This window comes from Jaculus jaculus, chromosome 18 (genome assembly GCF_020740685.1).
Source record: "Jaculus jaculus isolate mJacJac1 chromosome 18, mJacJac1.mat.Y.cur, whole genome shotgun sequence".
NCBI classification, from domain to species: Eukaryota; Metazoa; Chordata; class Mammalia; order Rodentia; family Dipodidae; genus Jaculus; species Jaculus jaculus.
In genome coordinates, this window is record NC_059119.1 from 25,352,219 (window position 1) to 25,366,720 (window position 14,502).

At 48.1% G+C, this 14,502-nt stretch overlaps 1 protein-coding gene across 2 annotated transcripts in view; it reads right to left on the reverse strand.

Annotated features, from left to right (window-relative positions):
* Positions 1–2,210: 2,210 nt before the first annotated feature.
* Positions 2,211–14,502, reverse strand: part of Grid1 (glutamate ionotropic receptor delta type subunit 1) — a 796,332-nt gene continuing 784,040 nt past the window's right edge. Inside the window, exons 15-17 of one of the 2 annotated variants that reach the window (XM_045137810.1) lie at positions 13,273–13,513; positions 12,927–13,017; positions 2,737–2,873 (exon numbers count right to left, since the gene is read on the reverse strand). In XM_045137810.1, coding sequence (XP_044993745.1) covers positions 12,928–13,017; positions 13,273–13,513 — 331 coding nt within the window. In that variant the 3' untranslated portion in view covers positions 2,737–2,873; position 12,927. Of the gene's footprint in view, positions 2,874–12,926; positions 13,018–13,272; positions 13,514–14,502 lie in introns of both variants that reach the window. The other variant, XM_004658009.3, reaches the window with a different exon arrangement.

The following is a 14,502-nucleotide window of genomic DNA, read 5'->3' on the forward strand; positions in this document are numbered from 1 at the left end:
TTGGAGAACTTGCTTGGGTATCAACCATTTCCCGTTATGCCATGAGTAGGAAATTCAAATGACATAAACATAGTGAAGATTAATACCAAGTGGTATCAAAGGCTTTCCCCCACAAAGATAATGTTCCCCCCGCTCTCTCTCTCCCTCCTCCCCTCCCTCCCTCCTCTCCATCTTTCTCATTTCCTGACACATTCTAAGCAAAGACATCCAAGAACACATCCACATCCATGGCATACCAAAGACAACAGGTCATCTCTGGGGGGAAAAATAAATCAGACGTGGATATAAGATAAGGCAGGGAGACCATATTTTTTTAATAGTGTGATTATTTATATGAATAAAAAAAACCCTGACCATCCAGAACAGGTCTCCCAAAGTATTGATGGAATAACAGTTTTCTGATCCTTAGGGTGATAGTTAGCCAACCCAGGCTTTGGCATGCAGCGCTGACTCCAAGCTCCACAAACTGACTAGAGATGTTACTGGAACACTTGAAGAAGCACTAACATCAGACCATCCCCAGTATCCAAAGATAAATAACGTAATTATAAATGCTCTCTTCCCCAGTGTGCTTTCAGCTAACTGTGAAGTAGTCAGTCTTTACTCTTCAATCATGTCACTAGAGATATTTGGAAAGAAATCAATCCTGGGAAAGCCTCATGAATACATTTCTCGAGTAACTCAGCAAGGATAGGCAGGGAGCAATAGAGAGGATGTTGTATCTCTCCTTATCCATAAACCTAGGCTCTCAATACCCTGATTTCTGATAGGGGCAGAAGTGCCATAGCCACACCCATTGGTTATGGGTTTGGTTCATCAGCCCAGCAGTTTGGGAGGTTAGCATCACCTTGGTATTCAGAGCAAGTGACTGAAGGGGCATAGCTCGGGTCCCTCTGATTACTCAAGTCCTAATTGTTCTTTGCTTCAAAAGTTTAATCCCCAGAATGGCAAAAAGGGGGAGAGGAGGACTTTTGGTTGTCCAAATCTTAGGGAACAGGATTTCTGAGCAAGTTTTCCAGCTCAGGCAAAGCCCTGAGGATCTCAAAGGATGTAAGCTTACAGTCTGCATAGCCTCTCCTAGGGACTGGATCACTCACTACTCGAAGCCTCCTGATCTAGAGAGAGGAATCAGCTTTGGATGAGGCCAAGCGCTAGAGTTTGACTCTATTTGGCTGGCTTCATGAAGGATGAAATACCCAGAGACATGTCTTTACTTGGGGATTATAGGTAGCTTCCCTAGGGGAAGACAGCTATTGTCACATTACAAAGCTACTCCTCCCTACAAAGAAACAAGCCTTCTTCCTACCTGGCCTCGTTTCTCTTTTCTCCAGTCTTCCCCATCACCTGGAGACCCCCCCCCCCATGTCCTTCTAATGGAAGCCTAATTTTTTTTTAATGGAAGGAAAAGTTTAATTTGGCCTAAAGTGTTACAGGGTAGAGTTGATCATGTCAGGGAAGACATGGTGGGCCTGTGTCACGTTTGCATGGAGGAGGCAGAGAGAGAAAGAATGAGAGAGAGGGAGAGTGAGTAGCTTATGAGGCAAGCTAAAAACACCTCAAAGCTCACCCGCAGTGATATGCTTCCCCCAGCAAGGTCCCACAACCTTCCAGAACAGCATCACCAGCACCTAAAGCCACGAAGCTTCTACTCCCTGCATAGCTGACAACACACTCCTCTTCTCACCCACATTCAAGTAACTAGTCTTCCTCTCCCTGGTTTATTTTAATCTTTTAAGACGACTCACTGTGCACTATGAGGACACGCCTACGTGAAAGCACACAGAAATGGTGACCTCAGTCTAGGCAGCTTCTCTGGGCCCAGGAGCGGCTGCACACTAGACAGTGTGATGCATCATGGGTTCAGTGTCTTGATGCAGCTTGACCAGGACTGCCACATACATGGGAACAGATCACCCTATACATCAGGTACCCGGTGAGCCCAGTGAACATGGGCTGTGCACTCTCGTCATCTACTGGAGGGTACACAAGGAAGAATGAGGGACTGTGTGCAAAGGAATGAGACGTGGACACAGCAGCAGGCAGCATTCGGGGCTTTGTCCTCCTTGTCCCCAGCAGGCAGGGCTCCTTATTGGATCATCCTTCCTGCCCTCAGGAAGGCCCAGAAACGGGGGTCCCTTTGGTACTTCAGAATGATCACAAGTAATTTGCTTTTATTCATATAGAACAAAATTTACAAAGTCATTCATACAGTTTTTGTGTTTTTTTTTTTTTTTTACTGACTTCGAAAATTGGGAATATTCAAAATACACTTTTACCCCACTCCATTCTTTCATTATTTACACATATGTACAAGAAAAATGAAAGAGTCTCTGTGTGTATCTGTGTGTGTGTGTGTGTGGTCTGGGTCGTTATTTTCTTGTATTAAAAAGCTCTGCTGGTCGGGTGGGTGGGTAGGTGGACGGGCAGGAGGGCAGGCGACGCGGTCAGATGGAAGTGCCGTGGGAAGTGTCCAGGGCTTCTGGAAGGACGCCTCCAGGCACCGGCTGGAAGGACATAGGGATGGGGGTCTTCACAGGGCTCTGTCGGAACAGCCCCCCGTTGGGTGACCTGTGTTTGCACTGAATGGAGGGCATGGTGGCAGAACTGCTGAGTGGCAGTGGCAGGTTGCTGCTGGGCCCTGATGACAGTGTCCGGCTGGTGCCATGGCTGCTCTGCTCAGGCAGAAAGGTGCTGACCGAGAGCTGCGTGTTCTGGTACTCCCGTGTGGGCTCCAAGGTTTGGCTGGGAGCCAGGCCCCCCATCTCCAGGGCTGAGAGCTCAATGGACGCTGGGGAAATTTGCTTGTGGGCAATGTCTTCATCCATGAGACTGTTTATACGCCGATGCACCTGCTCCAGATGCACCTCTTTGTCCTGGAGAGAAAGCACAGGGAGGTCAGAGCCAGTTCTGAGAGCACGCTGTGCCCAGCTCGCTGCACACTCTGGGCACTGGGAGGCACCAGGCCAGTTCGGCCTGCCAGACAGAGTATCCCCACCCACTGCTCCCAGCTCCCCTCGTTGGATGGCCAATCCTCTGCTATCTGGGGAATCCGTAATCTGGGACACTAGTGCTCATATAGCCAAGATCCTGCCAGCAGGCATAGGCAGCCTCAGAATCACGGACATACTCGGAGGCAACCTTGTGACACGATGCTTTGAAGAGCTGGCAGAGACAGGAGATAACTAGAGCCTCAGGAGAGCAGAGAAAATGGTCCTCAATGCCCTAACAGGCACAGTACATTTGCCACTTGGGTTCACTCCCCTCAAAGGCTTGATTTGGCCTCCTCTGTCCTGCATAAAAGGAGGCTCAGGATCAGGAAGGACCCACGGCCTCATGGCCTAACCAGTCAGGAGCCCCATCCATGAATGTTAGGGATGTCCTGAAACCTGCAGCGGGAGAGCGGCCTTGCCCCACCCTGTAACCTGTGTTCTCTCTGTACAGCGTCTCCAGGCCACCCCAGCAGGGGACATGTCCCTATCTGGCTAATGGGGTATGGGTTTCTGGGTAGGGATGAGGAGAGGGGACAGGGAGGAGAGGGGCTCTTCATGTTCTGCTGACTCCTGGGTATCAAGGAGGGCTTGAGGTTGCCCAGGTTAAGTGTTCCTCACCCTTGATAGTGCCTCCCATGCACTGGCGTAAGAGAAGACTGCTTGGCTTACTTATGTACTCAAGAGAGGAAACAAAGCAGGCTAGTGTTATGCTTTTCAAGTAAGCTGATGATAATGCCTTCAATGTTAGAATGAACCAAGGTGTTCCCACTGCTTGAGAGCTAAAGGAAGATGTCACCCGCTCCCTCTGTTCCCTGCAGGGAAGAGTACACTGACAGAGCAGCTGTGTGTGTGGGGGGGGAAGCCACACAGCTGCTGGAGGTTAGAAACTGAAGTATTCATTGTTGACCCCAGGGTAACAATATGCCAGGTCAGATGATGGATGCTGATATCCCTGCCCACGCCCACCCATGACACCTGCCAGGAAAAAAAAAAAAACAAACTTTGCATCAAAGCTTATTTATAAAACACAACCCTACCAGTGGTCGACCCAAGGAAGACTCAATTCATCATTTTAGTGGATCAAAAACTAAAGAACCTGTAACTCGTTCCTTTCCCAACATGGGGGTGGGGGGGAATCACTTCTGTCTGCCCTTATGACTTCATAGCTGACACACAGTGCTTGTCTTCTTTCTGGTGAGACACTTACTGTCATTCTCAGAACCTCTCCTGGGACAAGAAAACTGACAACTTCCATAAGACAATGGAAGACTCATTTCAGGCCAGGAGGAAATCAGATGATAAGAACACACACTGATTTGAGGGTGAGGAAATACTTTGGAATCCAGCTTGGTATCAGATGGAGATGACTAGCCAGGCCCTAAGGAAGAGCCTGGGAGTCCAGTGATCAGAATCCACATAGCTCAGCTGGTTGGTGCTTAAGACCATCTCTGAGAAAAGACTATCTCTTGGTGACTTGTGCTATGTGTTAAAATAGAAGATTGAGCCTGGAATACAACACCTTCAAAAGTTTGTAAGCTAAAGATGCTTGTGGAGGTTTAGATGTAAAATGTCCATGATAGCCTTGTATATTTGGGATTGACCTTTTTGTTTTAATGCGCTCATTAGAGAGACAGAGAGAATGAATGAGAATTGGTACACCAGGGTCTTCAGCCACTGCAGCCAATTTCCAGATGTGCATGCCCCCCTAGTGTGTGCGTGAGCAATCTTGCACACTTGCATCACTGTGCATCTGGCTTACGTGAAACCTGGAGAGTGAAACATGAGACCTTAGTCTTCACAGGCAAGTGCCTTGATCACGAAGAAATCTCTCTGTCCTAGGGAACATAGGGCCTCATATTTGATCCCAAGCTGGCAGAGCCTTTGGGAGATGGAGCCTTGGAGAAAGTGTGTTGCTGGGGGTGGGCCTTGAAGTTTATTTGTTCAGCCTTATTGTGTGTTCGTAGCTCAGTTCATTCTTGTTGCCTCTTACAAGCTGATGAGACAAGATGTGATACCCAGATGTCTGCTCCTATCCTGCTCTGCACACCATGATGAGGCTTCCCCTGAAACTGTAAGCCAAAGTAAGCCCTTTCCTTTCATAAGCCGCTTCCTGTCATGTGCTTTGCCCCAGCAATGTGAAGGTAACCGCTATAATGCTCCTCGGTTTAGGAACTTAAATTCCAAAAGTGTCACTGCAAGATCAAAATCACCATAAGTCAACAATGCATCTACTCGACCTAGCCCATTGGGCACCCCACTTCACAGCATAGCACACTGTAGAGCACTGACAAGTTCTGCTTATGATCCTGTGCCTCCCAGGGAACTGTGGCTCACTCCTGCCGTCCAGCATTGTCAGGGGATGGGACCACACAGTGCTTGCTCAGGAAAAGATGGAAATTAGAAGAACAGTTCCCATTGAATGTGTACTGCTGTGGTACCACGGTAAAGGTGGAAGAAAAAAAAAAAAAAACAAGCAACAAAAAACATCAGTTGACCACAGTAAATTGAAGACTATCTGTATATTTAACTAATCAAATTTCAGTTCTTTTCTTAATTACCTTATACCACAGTTGAGCCATGTCTGTGCAACTTTTCCCCCATTGTGTGTTTTTGTCTGCTTTGGTTTTGCATGTAAAACTTTTAGAATAGTATTTCCTACCTATTACTTGGGGGCACTAGCATCTTTGAGTCACTAGGCATTAATGCCTTGAAGAAGCCCATGATTTCCTTACTTTGGGGAGTTATTTGCTTGGGGGGGGTTTACTATCTGCACTACTGAGTTTGGTAAGTGACCTTCTTACTAGTGAAGGGGATGAAGGCCAAACAAGGTGAACAGACTAAGTCTGCGTCCTGATCAGAGACACGGATTCAGGGAGTAGCTGGTATTTCCTTAAGTAGCAGTAGTGCTCCGCTCAACTCTCCGTTCTGCGCTGGAGCTCCTCCCCGAACCTCTGAACAAGTCAGGGCTCTGCCTGCCACCAAACCTGCACCTTCAGCATGCTCATGGCTGCCATGTGCTCCTGAGTAGCTTCTAGTTTTCTTTAAAACATGGGTGGGGGGCGGGGGGAGAATGGGCATGCCAGGGCCTCCTGCTGCTGCAAACCAACTCCAGACTCATGCTCCGCTTTGTGCATGTGCCTTTGTGTGGGTCCCGGGGAACTGAACCTAGGCCATCAGGATTTGCAAGCAAGAGGCCTTTAACTTCTGGGCCATCTCTCTGGCTCCATGAGTAGCTCCTGTTACACAATATAGCCTCTTGATGTTCATCAGCCAAAGTCAGTGGCACAATTGCGCTGGTGAGTGTCTTCAGCCACAAGCAAGTTTCTCTCAAAGAGGTACAAAGGGCACAGGACAGCCTGGAAGCTGGAGACATGGAGTACACTGAGTGAGAATTTCAGATGCTCTTCAGGGTTTAAGAAGACTCCTTCCCTTTTCTGTAGCCAGCAAAGGCTGGACCAGCTGGCAGCTCTCACTGCAGAGCCTGTGATTTTCATGGAAGGGGAACTGATCAACAGGTTGTGTTGTACTGAGGATATTGGAAAACTGATTAGTTGTATGACCTTGGCTTTTCCTCCTTTTTGTACTCCCCCCACCCCCGCCAAGGACTGTAAAGCTTCAACTAGAGATGGACAGACATAATTTATAGAGTGAACTAATTTGTAGCACATAGGAAGCAAGCGTCTCAGTTCCAGCTGTGTTCACTCTGGATTCTGAAAGGTGGAACAGAAAGCCTGGCTCTTTAGTTCAGAGTCAAACACTGGGCCCAGGATAGGTGTTCAGGAGACCGTGTTTTATTAGGGGTCGGAGACAGAAAAAGGATAACTTCCGGACCAAGAATGCAGCAGAGAGACAGAGAAATAAACCTACTTGGGTAGAAGAGAGGACAACGAAAATCCTTTGGAGAAAAATGTGAGCCAGGGAAGTATCCTAGGTACATGCCTTCACCATGGTGGCACAAGGCACAGAAAGTGGAGGCAGTGGATTGTGATGGAGGCAGATCACAGGCAGCAAGCCTGCTTCAGTACAGCTGTGAGGACAGCCTCTGTGAGCAGCTACCATCAAAGCACCTACAATAAAGACCAACCAAGGTAGTGGGCAATTACCTTTGGGTCAGTATTTCTAAAGGAAAGGGCTTGAATAAATAGGTTCTTAAACCCACATAGTTTTTCCTTACCTCAAATTAAAGATGGACAAATTGGTTCTAAGTAGTGCAAAATCATGTAGTATCAATCGACTCCCAGTCGTGGCTATCCATTAGCCTTTAACCTCTCCACATCAGGACACACAGAAAATGTCCACACCAATTGAACAAATTTTCCATAGGGAGCTTCCCACACCAAATAGTTATCAAGGATCCAAACTCCCCACACCAGCGGGACTGCTTTCTATTCAAACCCCATTATTCCAGTAGTGTCAACAGCAAGAGAAACCCTGGGAGGTGAGGGGACCATCAGGAGCCTCCTGTACTAGGTTAACTGCCCAAGAAGATGGGTAGAGCTGGCACAAAAGAGTCCTGAGCACTGTGGAAAATGAATGCAGCTAGATTTCCTTAGACTCTCAGCAGCCTTAAAGCTGCCTGCCCCTGGTGCTGAGCATGGGAGTCAGAGCTGAGCAACACAATGCCAGCCCACTTGTTTAGGACCCTGGAAGCTTCGTCTTCTTGTATCACTAGGGTCACAGACTTAGCACATACAAGGTCATGTCTGACTGTACCTCCTGCATCTCTGGTCAAGGAAAGAAGAGGCAGAAGTAATCAGCTTACCCAGGGAAAGAGGCAGGAGTGATTTGAATAATTATCCATCTTTCAGACAAAATGGTGCATTCTAGAATGTTATGCAAATTCAAATAATGGGCTTTTTTTATGTGAACTACATCAGTTTACATTCTCATTATCCGAAGGTTTCGGTGTTGAGCCAGGTAATGACAGCTGTGGAAAGAGACCTGGAAACTTACAGCTGCCTTCATTAATCTACCATAGGTAACTGACCTAGTCAAATGCCCCTGAATATGACATAAAATTCATTGACTGTGTTCATCTATGAGCAGGCTGGGTTCCAGCTCTGCATTCCTCACCCTGTATTAAGCATGGCAACAGATGCAGCAACAGAGGTTACCAAGGAACCTCTCTCAGGCATTGTCTTGAAGAGATAAAGTTCCGTAATTAAGCCGCTGTTCGCCAACGTGGAAATAATACAGTGTATTGGAAAAATGGTAATTAACTAAACTATCATCTATGTAACAGCCTGTTACACGTGGGGCTCGTTAGAGCTGACTTTGTTTAAAGCCCAACAGCTCCCATTTTAAGTTGGGCAGGAACAAAACTAGGACCAAGGGACTGACCCGGATGGCTGTTGGCAGTGTTCTGTTACCACTGAGACCAACCAGGTGTTGAATGACACCCAATTGCTGGGAGCATGCCACCAACATAGTCTCCTTCAGTGTGGCTAGGAGCTGGGCTGGCACCTCAGAGTAAGGATTGGGCCAAAGCAAAATGGGTGAAGGTCAATACGGTGAAGTGAACATCATGAGGACCAGTTCTGTTCAACTCACAGATTTTGCTGGGCAGGGCAGGGAGAGGGGACAAGCAAGCACTATGCATCACCGGTGGGAGCAGCAAGACAAAGGAGTAAACTGAGGCTCGGAGTGAGATGACTTGCTAAAGGACACACAACTCCACGACAAGGAAAGCCTCAGGATCAGGACTCGCGTCTACGTGACTGCCAAACGTGGGTGTTATTCCACAGTGCCAGTTGCACCTTGGCTGAAAGCTAGCAGAAGAAGGGGTTTTTTGTTGTTGTTGTTGTTTATTTGTTTGTTTTAAATCTTCGGCAGGATATCAGAAACAAGCGTGGAGACTACATAAATTATAGTTTTCCCAGATCTCCTCAATACGACCCTCTGGAAAACCAAGTCCATGCATATGTATTTCTAAAAAGCTCCAATATTAATCACCTCTGATGTGAAGCCAGAACTGAAAGTCACTGAACCAGCTGCAATGGCTACACAGCAATATAACACGAGTAACAGTTTCTTTATAAAATCCCAGGTTGCTTTATTCATTCAATAAATATGTTGGAGCCCTACTACTGGATGAGCTAATGTTCTTGATACAGCATTCATCCCTAGTTCTTGGCACAGAGAAGATGCTCAGTACTTCGACTGTGTTCATCACCCCTTAACAAGAGAGAGCTCCCTTGCTGAAGAGAGTGGGCAAAGTGAGGGGAACACAGAGGTGGGAGGAACTGGTAGACGTGAAACAGAAACAGGCAGGTGAATAGTCACCGGCAACAAGAGCGGAGGGCAGTGGCCGCAGGTAAGGGAAGGCTTTCTCGAGCACATGGTTCTAAGATACTATGTGAGTGTTCTGTGTCTTCTTGGTGAGCTAAGTATTAGAACATGGCTCGAGCTGCCTGATCTCAATAGCACAGCTGTTTGGCCAGACTCCATTTTTCAGCAGAAGAGAAAACCCACGAAAGAGTTAATGCTCCATGGAAGAAAGGCGAGTCATAACCTCCTTTCGCAAAGCACTCTGGGAAATGCCGGGGATGAGCTCATCATACTGCACGCACCTGGTAGAAAGGCCAGTGCTCTTGTTCCGAGACAAACCTGTCTCTGCCTGGCATGAAGGCAGATGCATCGTTCACTTGCTAGCTCTGACCCAGTGACTTCGGACTTTCTCCCACTCCTCCTAGCAACAAGGAAGTCTTCCTCGAGTGTTGTTGAAGAGAGGCCAGAAGACAGAATGTAATTTACCCAGCACGGGCGTGAAGGCAGAGAAAGAATGTAAGGTGGAAGTGAGGACCCCTAAGATCCAATCTCCCATGGGAAGCAGCACCGAGGGGCGGGCACTGGCCAGAACAGAAGGGCACTTGCTACTCTGCCACTTGCCTCCCAGTCACCCTGGTCTCCACTATCCCGTCAGCCTCGGAAACACAGGGGAGGGAAGGGGAAGGCAGGAGAGGCAGGAAGTGACAAGAATTGCGACTTCCAGCCTCATGATGGATGATTCATGTCTCAATCCTCACGTCAGCTCCCATTAGTGCAATCCTCATCTTTATTTCATGAATATTTCATCCTTGCAGCAATGGTTCCTCATCCCCCATAAATCCAGCGGGTGGCTCTTTACTGCATTCTGAGAACTTGGTGCACTCACCTGCATTGGGTAACTACATAATTGTCTGATTCTTCAGGAAAAAAAATATGAGCTCAGAACGCACATGAATATTGAGGGGTTGAACGCACATTACTACTCTTCCCCAAGTAGGTGTCTAAACTCTGAAGACATTGCAGCACAAGCCATTAAACACAGCTTGGGCTCTACCCAAAGACAAGTTTCTGACTCTTAAGAAATGCAGCCAATGCCCCCAAATGAAATATTCAAAGAGTCACCAGACACCCTCACCTAATTGCAGCACTGATGCATAAAACATGGGCCACCAGCATCACCATCATTATTTCCCCAAGGTTTTCAAGATATCCTTCTAAAATAACATAATTTCAGACCTGTCCCTTGTCCGAACTCCTCACCCTGGCCTTGAGGCTTTGGGGGCAGGCTCGGCTTGCTACTTGAGCCTCGTATGTCAGCATCTTCCTCATTCTCTGACTTTCTGGTAACCTGAATGGAAACTTCACATTTTATCTCCAGCTCTGGGATGTCTACAATTTCTCAACTGTCCATATTAACATCCCAATGCCCCACCCCCACTGCGCATGCGGGCGGTGGGGGGGACCTTCACTAAGCATCACGCCTATCCACCAGGTGCTATCTCGGTTGGGCCTCTGCAGACAAGTGGTTCTCACAGGCCACTTCTGGAGAGCCTGGTGAATAAGATGGAGATGGTGAGCTCTGCTTTGGCTGCTCAGCTGCCCATGAGGAGGCCTGTACTCTGAGGGGAGGACCCATAGATAAAACTGCTAAAGGAAGCTGGGAGGTAGGTGGGACAGACCACATTTGAAAATTGGAAATGTTCAGTAAAGGATGCGATAGTTCCAGGCAGCTCTCCTGAGCCACACCAGAATGGGAAGCATGAACATCAGGTATCACAATTCCTCCCAGTCTCTCTATCAAGTGCTCACTCCTCCCTGAAAGCCCGCTGTGGCTGGGGCAAGGAGACCTGCATCTTAAAACACGGAACCAGCACATTCATTCTTTGGTACCTGAGACCTTGGATTGATGCAGAAGTCAGAAAGGAAGATGAGATGCTGGCAAGAAAGGGGTAGTGTCTGCCAGGCTGGTTTGGTCATCTCTTAGTCTCCTGGCCTCTTATTGCCTCAATCCTCCCTCAAATAAGTTAAGACTAAAAGCAGACAAGGCCACTCAGTTCAAAACACAGCCTCCCCTGCACTTGGCACACAGGTGATGTGTTACAGGCATGACCTTGAGCCCACATCTTTGCTTATGCCAGTCAGGAAAGCCACCTCCACAACAGCATAAAGTGTACCCAACTGGAGACCCTCCCCTGCTCCCCTGATCCAAGGGGTACTTGCAATGAGGAAATCGGGTGGCTGACAGAGGATAGCAAACACAGCCTTGGCGTATAATGTGGGTGCCAATCCACCTACCCTCTCCCTGTTCCTACTGAGTGGCTCTGGATCCATCCCACCCTGCCTTCCTGGAGATGCTTCTATGCAGACAGACTGGCAGAGAGGGAGCCAAAATATGAAGCTGCACAGGGCATGTGGGATTCTTCTTTAAATCTACTCAGAACAAGTCACAGTCCCTTCTCAGTGGAGATTATATATGCGTGCATGCGCGTGTGTGTGTATGTGTATAGTCATGGTCCCTTCTCAGTGGAGATTTTATATATGTAGTGGAGTCATTAGCTGTTCATTTCAGTGAGTTTTCCACAAAGTGATTCCTTGTTTTCCTCTGTGACCTAGGAGTGACAAGATGGCCACTGAGGCAATGATGGGACCAGGCCTTATTCTTCCCTTCCATGGAGATATTAAAAGGCAGGAGGGGAAAATGCATGTCACCAAAGTACTTTGTGCCTCAGCAGTGTCCTCCTTTCTGGGAGAGGGAAGTTGGATGATAGAGCTTACTGCATGGCATAAGTAGAGAGCCACCGAAGGATGCAGGGGCGGCCATTGCCCTTGCCAAGGCTTTCTTAAAGGCTGATGGGTAAGGGTGTGGCCAGCCTATCACAGCGGATCTCAGAGACAGAGCCAACCCTGCTGTTCAGAGGCACCAGGCTGAGCAGAATGGTCAGCTCTTTCCTCCTGCTGCTGGCTTCTTTTGGCTACCCACTTTAGTTTGCCTTCACTCCCTACATCTGAAGCTGTTTTATGAATTTGTCATGTGTCAGCTGAGCCTCCAGTAAACACAAAGACAGGCAATAAAGAAGAAAAAAAAAAGGAGCTTTTTTTTTTTTTTTTGGACAAGCTGTTGGTTGCTTCACAGCTTTCTGTTTGAGATTTATCTCCATTCGCCCCAGCAAGATCTGTAAGCAGAGGTTCCTCACATAGCTAAGGTGTGTGTGGCAGGCAGTGACAGACAGTGGATGGGGTGGCCAAGATTGTGTCACAAAAGCCTGTATGCAGGTTTGTGTGGGCTGAGAATAATCATCTCTGAGTGATATTCCTCGTCACCCTCTTTTAGGAGAACTGTCTTTAAAACGCTCATTTCCAAAGAAAGTAAAAACTGAGCTTGGAGAAGAACAGACAACTGATGAGAAAGAAGTGTTGAGAGACCAAGTGGTTGGCACACACACACAAGGAGAGAAGCGTCCAGAGCCTGGGGCCTGGATAAAGTGCCAATATCCTCTGAGGGGTATACACTGGGAGGATAGTGGGCGAGGCTGGGCCCTGTAAGGATAAGGGGAAGAGGGAGGAAGGGATGATGGGAGGGGCAGGGACCCCTCACTCTCTAGGGCACAGGGCCTGTGGCTCCGGGTGAGAGGTCAAAGAGCAGGGAAGGAATGCGGGCTCCTCTCTTACCCTACAGGTGGTCTCTCCAGGTCAGGGTGGAGGCACATGAGCGGGGCAGGGTAGGGAAGGGCTCTCTGGCGCTGCCCACGCTGTACCTGCTCTATAGATAAATACAGGACTTTAGTGGCCATGATTGGCCCCTCAGTACTTTGTTCAAACATGAAAACATACCCTACATTTTATCACTCCCTTTATAAACAACAAAATGAAACCATGACACAATCCCCCAATAGCAAACACTGCTGTGTCCAGACAAGACGACTCAGGTCAACAGCAACTGCAAGAAAACCACCCACCCCAGAAGTGACCAAGAGGACCCCCGCCTCTAGGCTGTGGTAAGACCCAGGGTACCAACCTCTTTGGGGGTCTCCTGGTGGCATCGATTGCTGTTCCACCATAATTCCAGGGCAGCCACCAGGCAGGCAAGGAGAAGGCCAATGGCCAGGATGCAGAAGACCCCAGCAAAGCTATGTAGCTTGAGGGATTTGCCGTCGGTCTGGGTGCTAGAATGGCTGGTGAGGTCACAGCGGCCTGTATGTGGCCACCACTTCTGCTTGAGCACATCCAGGTCCCCTGTGTCTTGTAGCTCCAGGATCCTGTAAGATACACCGCAGGTGAGCCATAGCTACTGATCTCATCCACTTAGCCATGGTCCTGGCCCCCTGCCCAGCCTAGGCTGGCCATACCATGGCAACCTTGAACCATCATAGTGGCTCTCTGTCTCAGCTTCCCCTGCAATTCACTGTGTACCCTGTAGCTGGAATGCCCTTCCCAAAATGCGGATCAGGTTTTGTCTCTCTCCTAGCCCCACATTCCTTCCGTCCTCTCCCACCCCACTGCACTGGTGTTGGACAAGGTCCAGTGATGAATCATGTGCAGGAAGCACTCACAATAAAACGGGGAAAACACAGAAATGCAGTAGGCAAACACCCAGAATGTGGACCTAGGATGCCCCTGGTTACAAAAATGCTTTAAAAAAAAATCTTCCAAACTTCAATGTCTGTAGTTAGAACATTCCGATTCCAATAATCTGGAATTCCAATACTTCAAGATCTGAAACTTTTTCAGCACCCACACTGATGCCGCAAGTGGAAAATCCCACACCGGTTCTTTTCTCGTTCAATGAACACCAACTTTGTTTCACACCCAAACTTATTTACAATAATGCATAACATTACATTCAGAGTGTACATATATGATGCACATGACACAGCAGTGAATTTCACTCTTACACTCTGGCCTCATTCCTAAGGTAGATCAGTGTGCCTGTGCAAATATTCCAAAACTGCATAAACATCCGAAGTCATAAATGAAGTCGTGGGCATTCTTGTCTGTTCTACATCTGTCTCTTCCAGCAGGATCCACGCAGCCCTTCATTAATTCATTTGATTTGAGAAGCTTCCTCACTGTAAGTATGAGGCTCAGTGCTGCTGAGCTTGTGTCCCAGGGACACAGACAGCAGTCTTGAGACAATGAGAGCAATCATTGTCAGTGCAGATCCTGCAACGTTCAGAACTCAAGACAGAGGCGCCTGAAAATGGGCACAAGTATGGGTGACTTAAGCTGGAGACTTAAGGAAGCACTC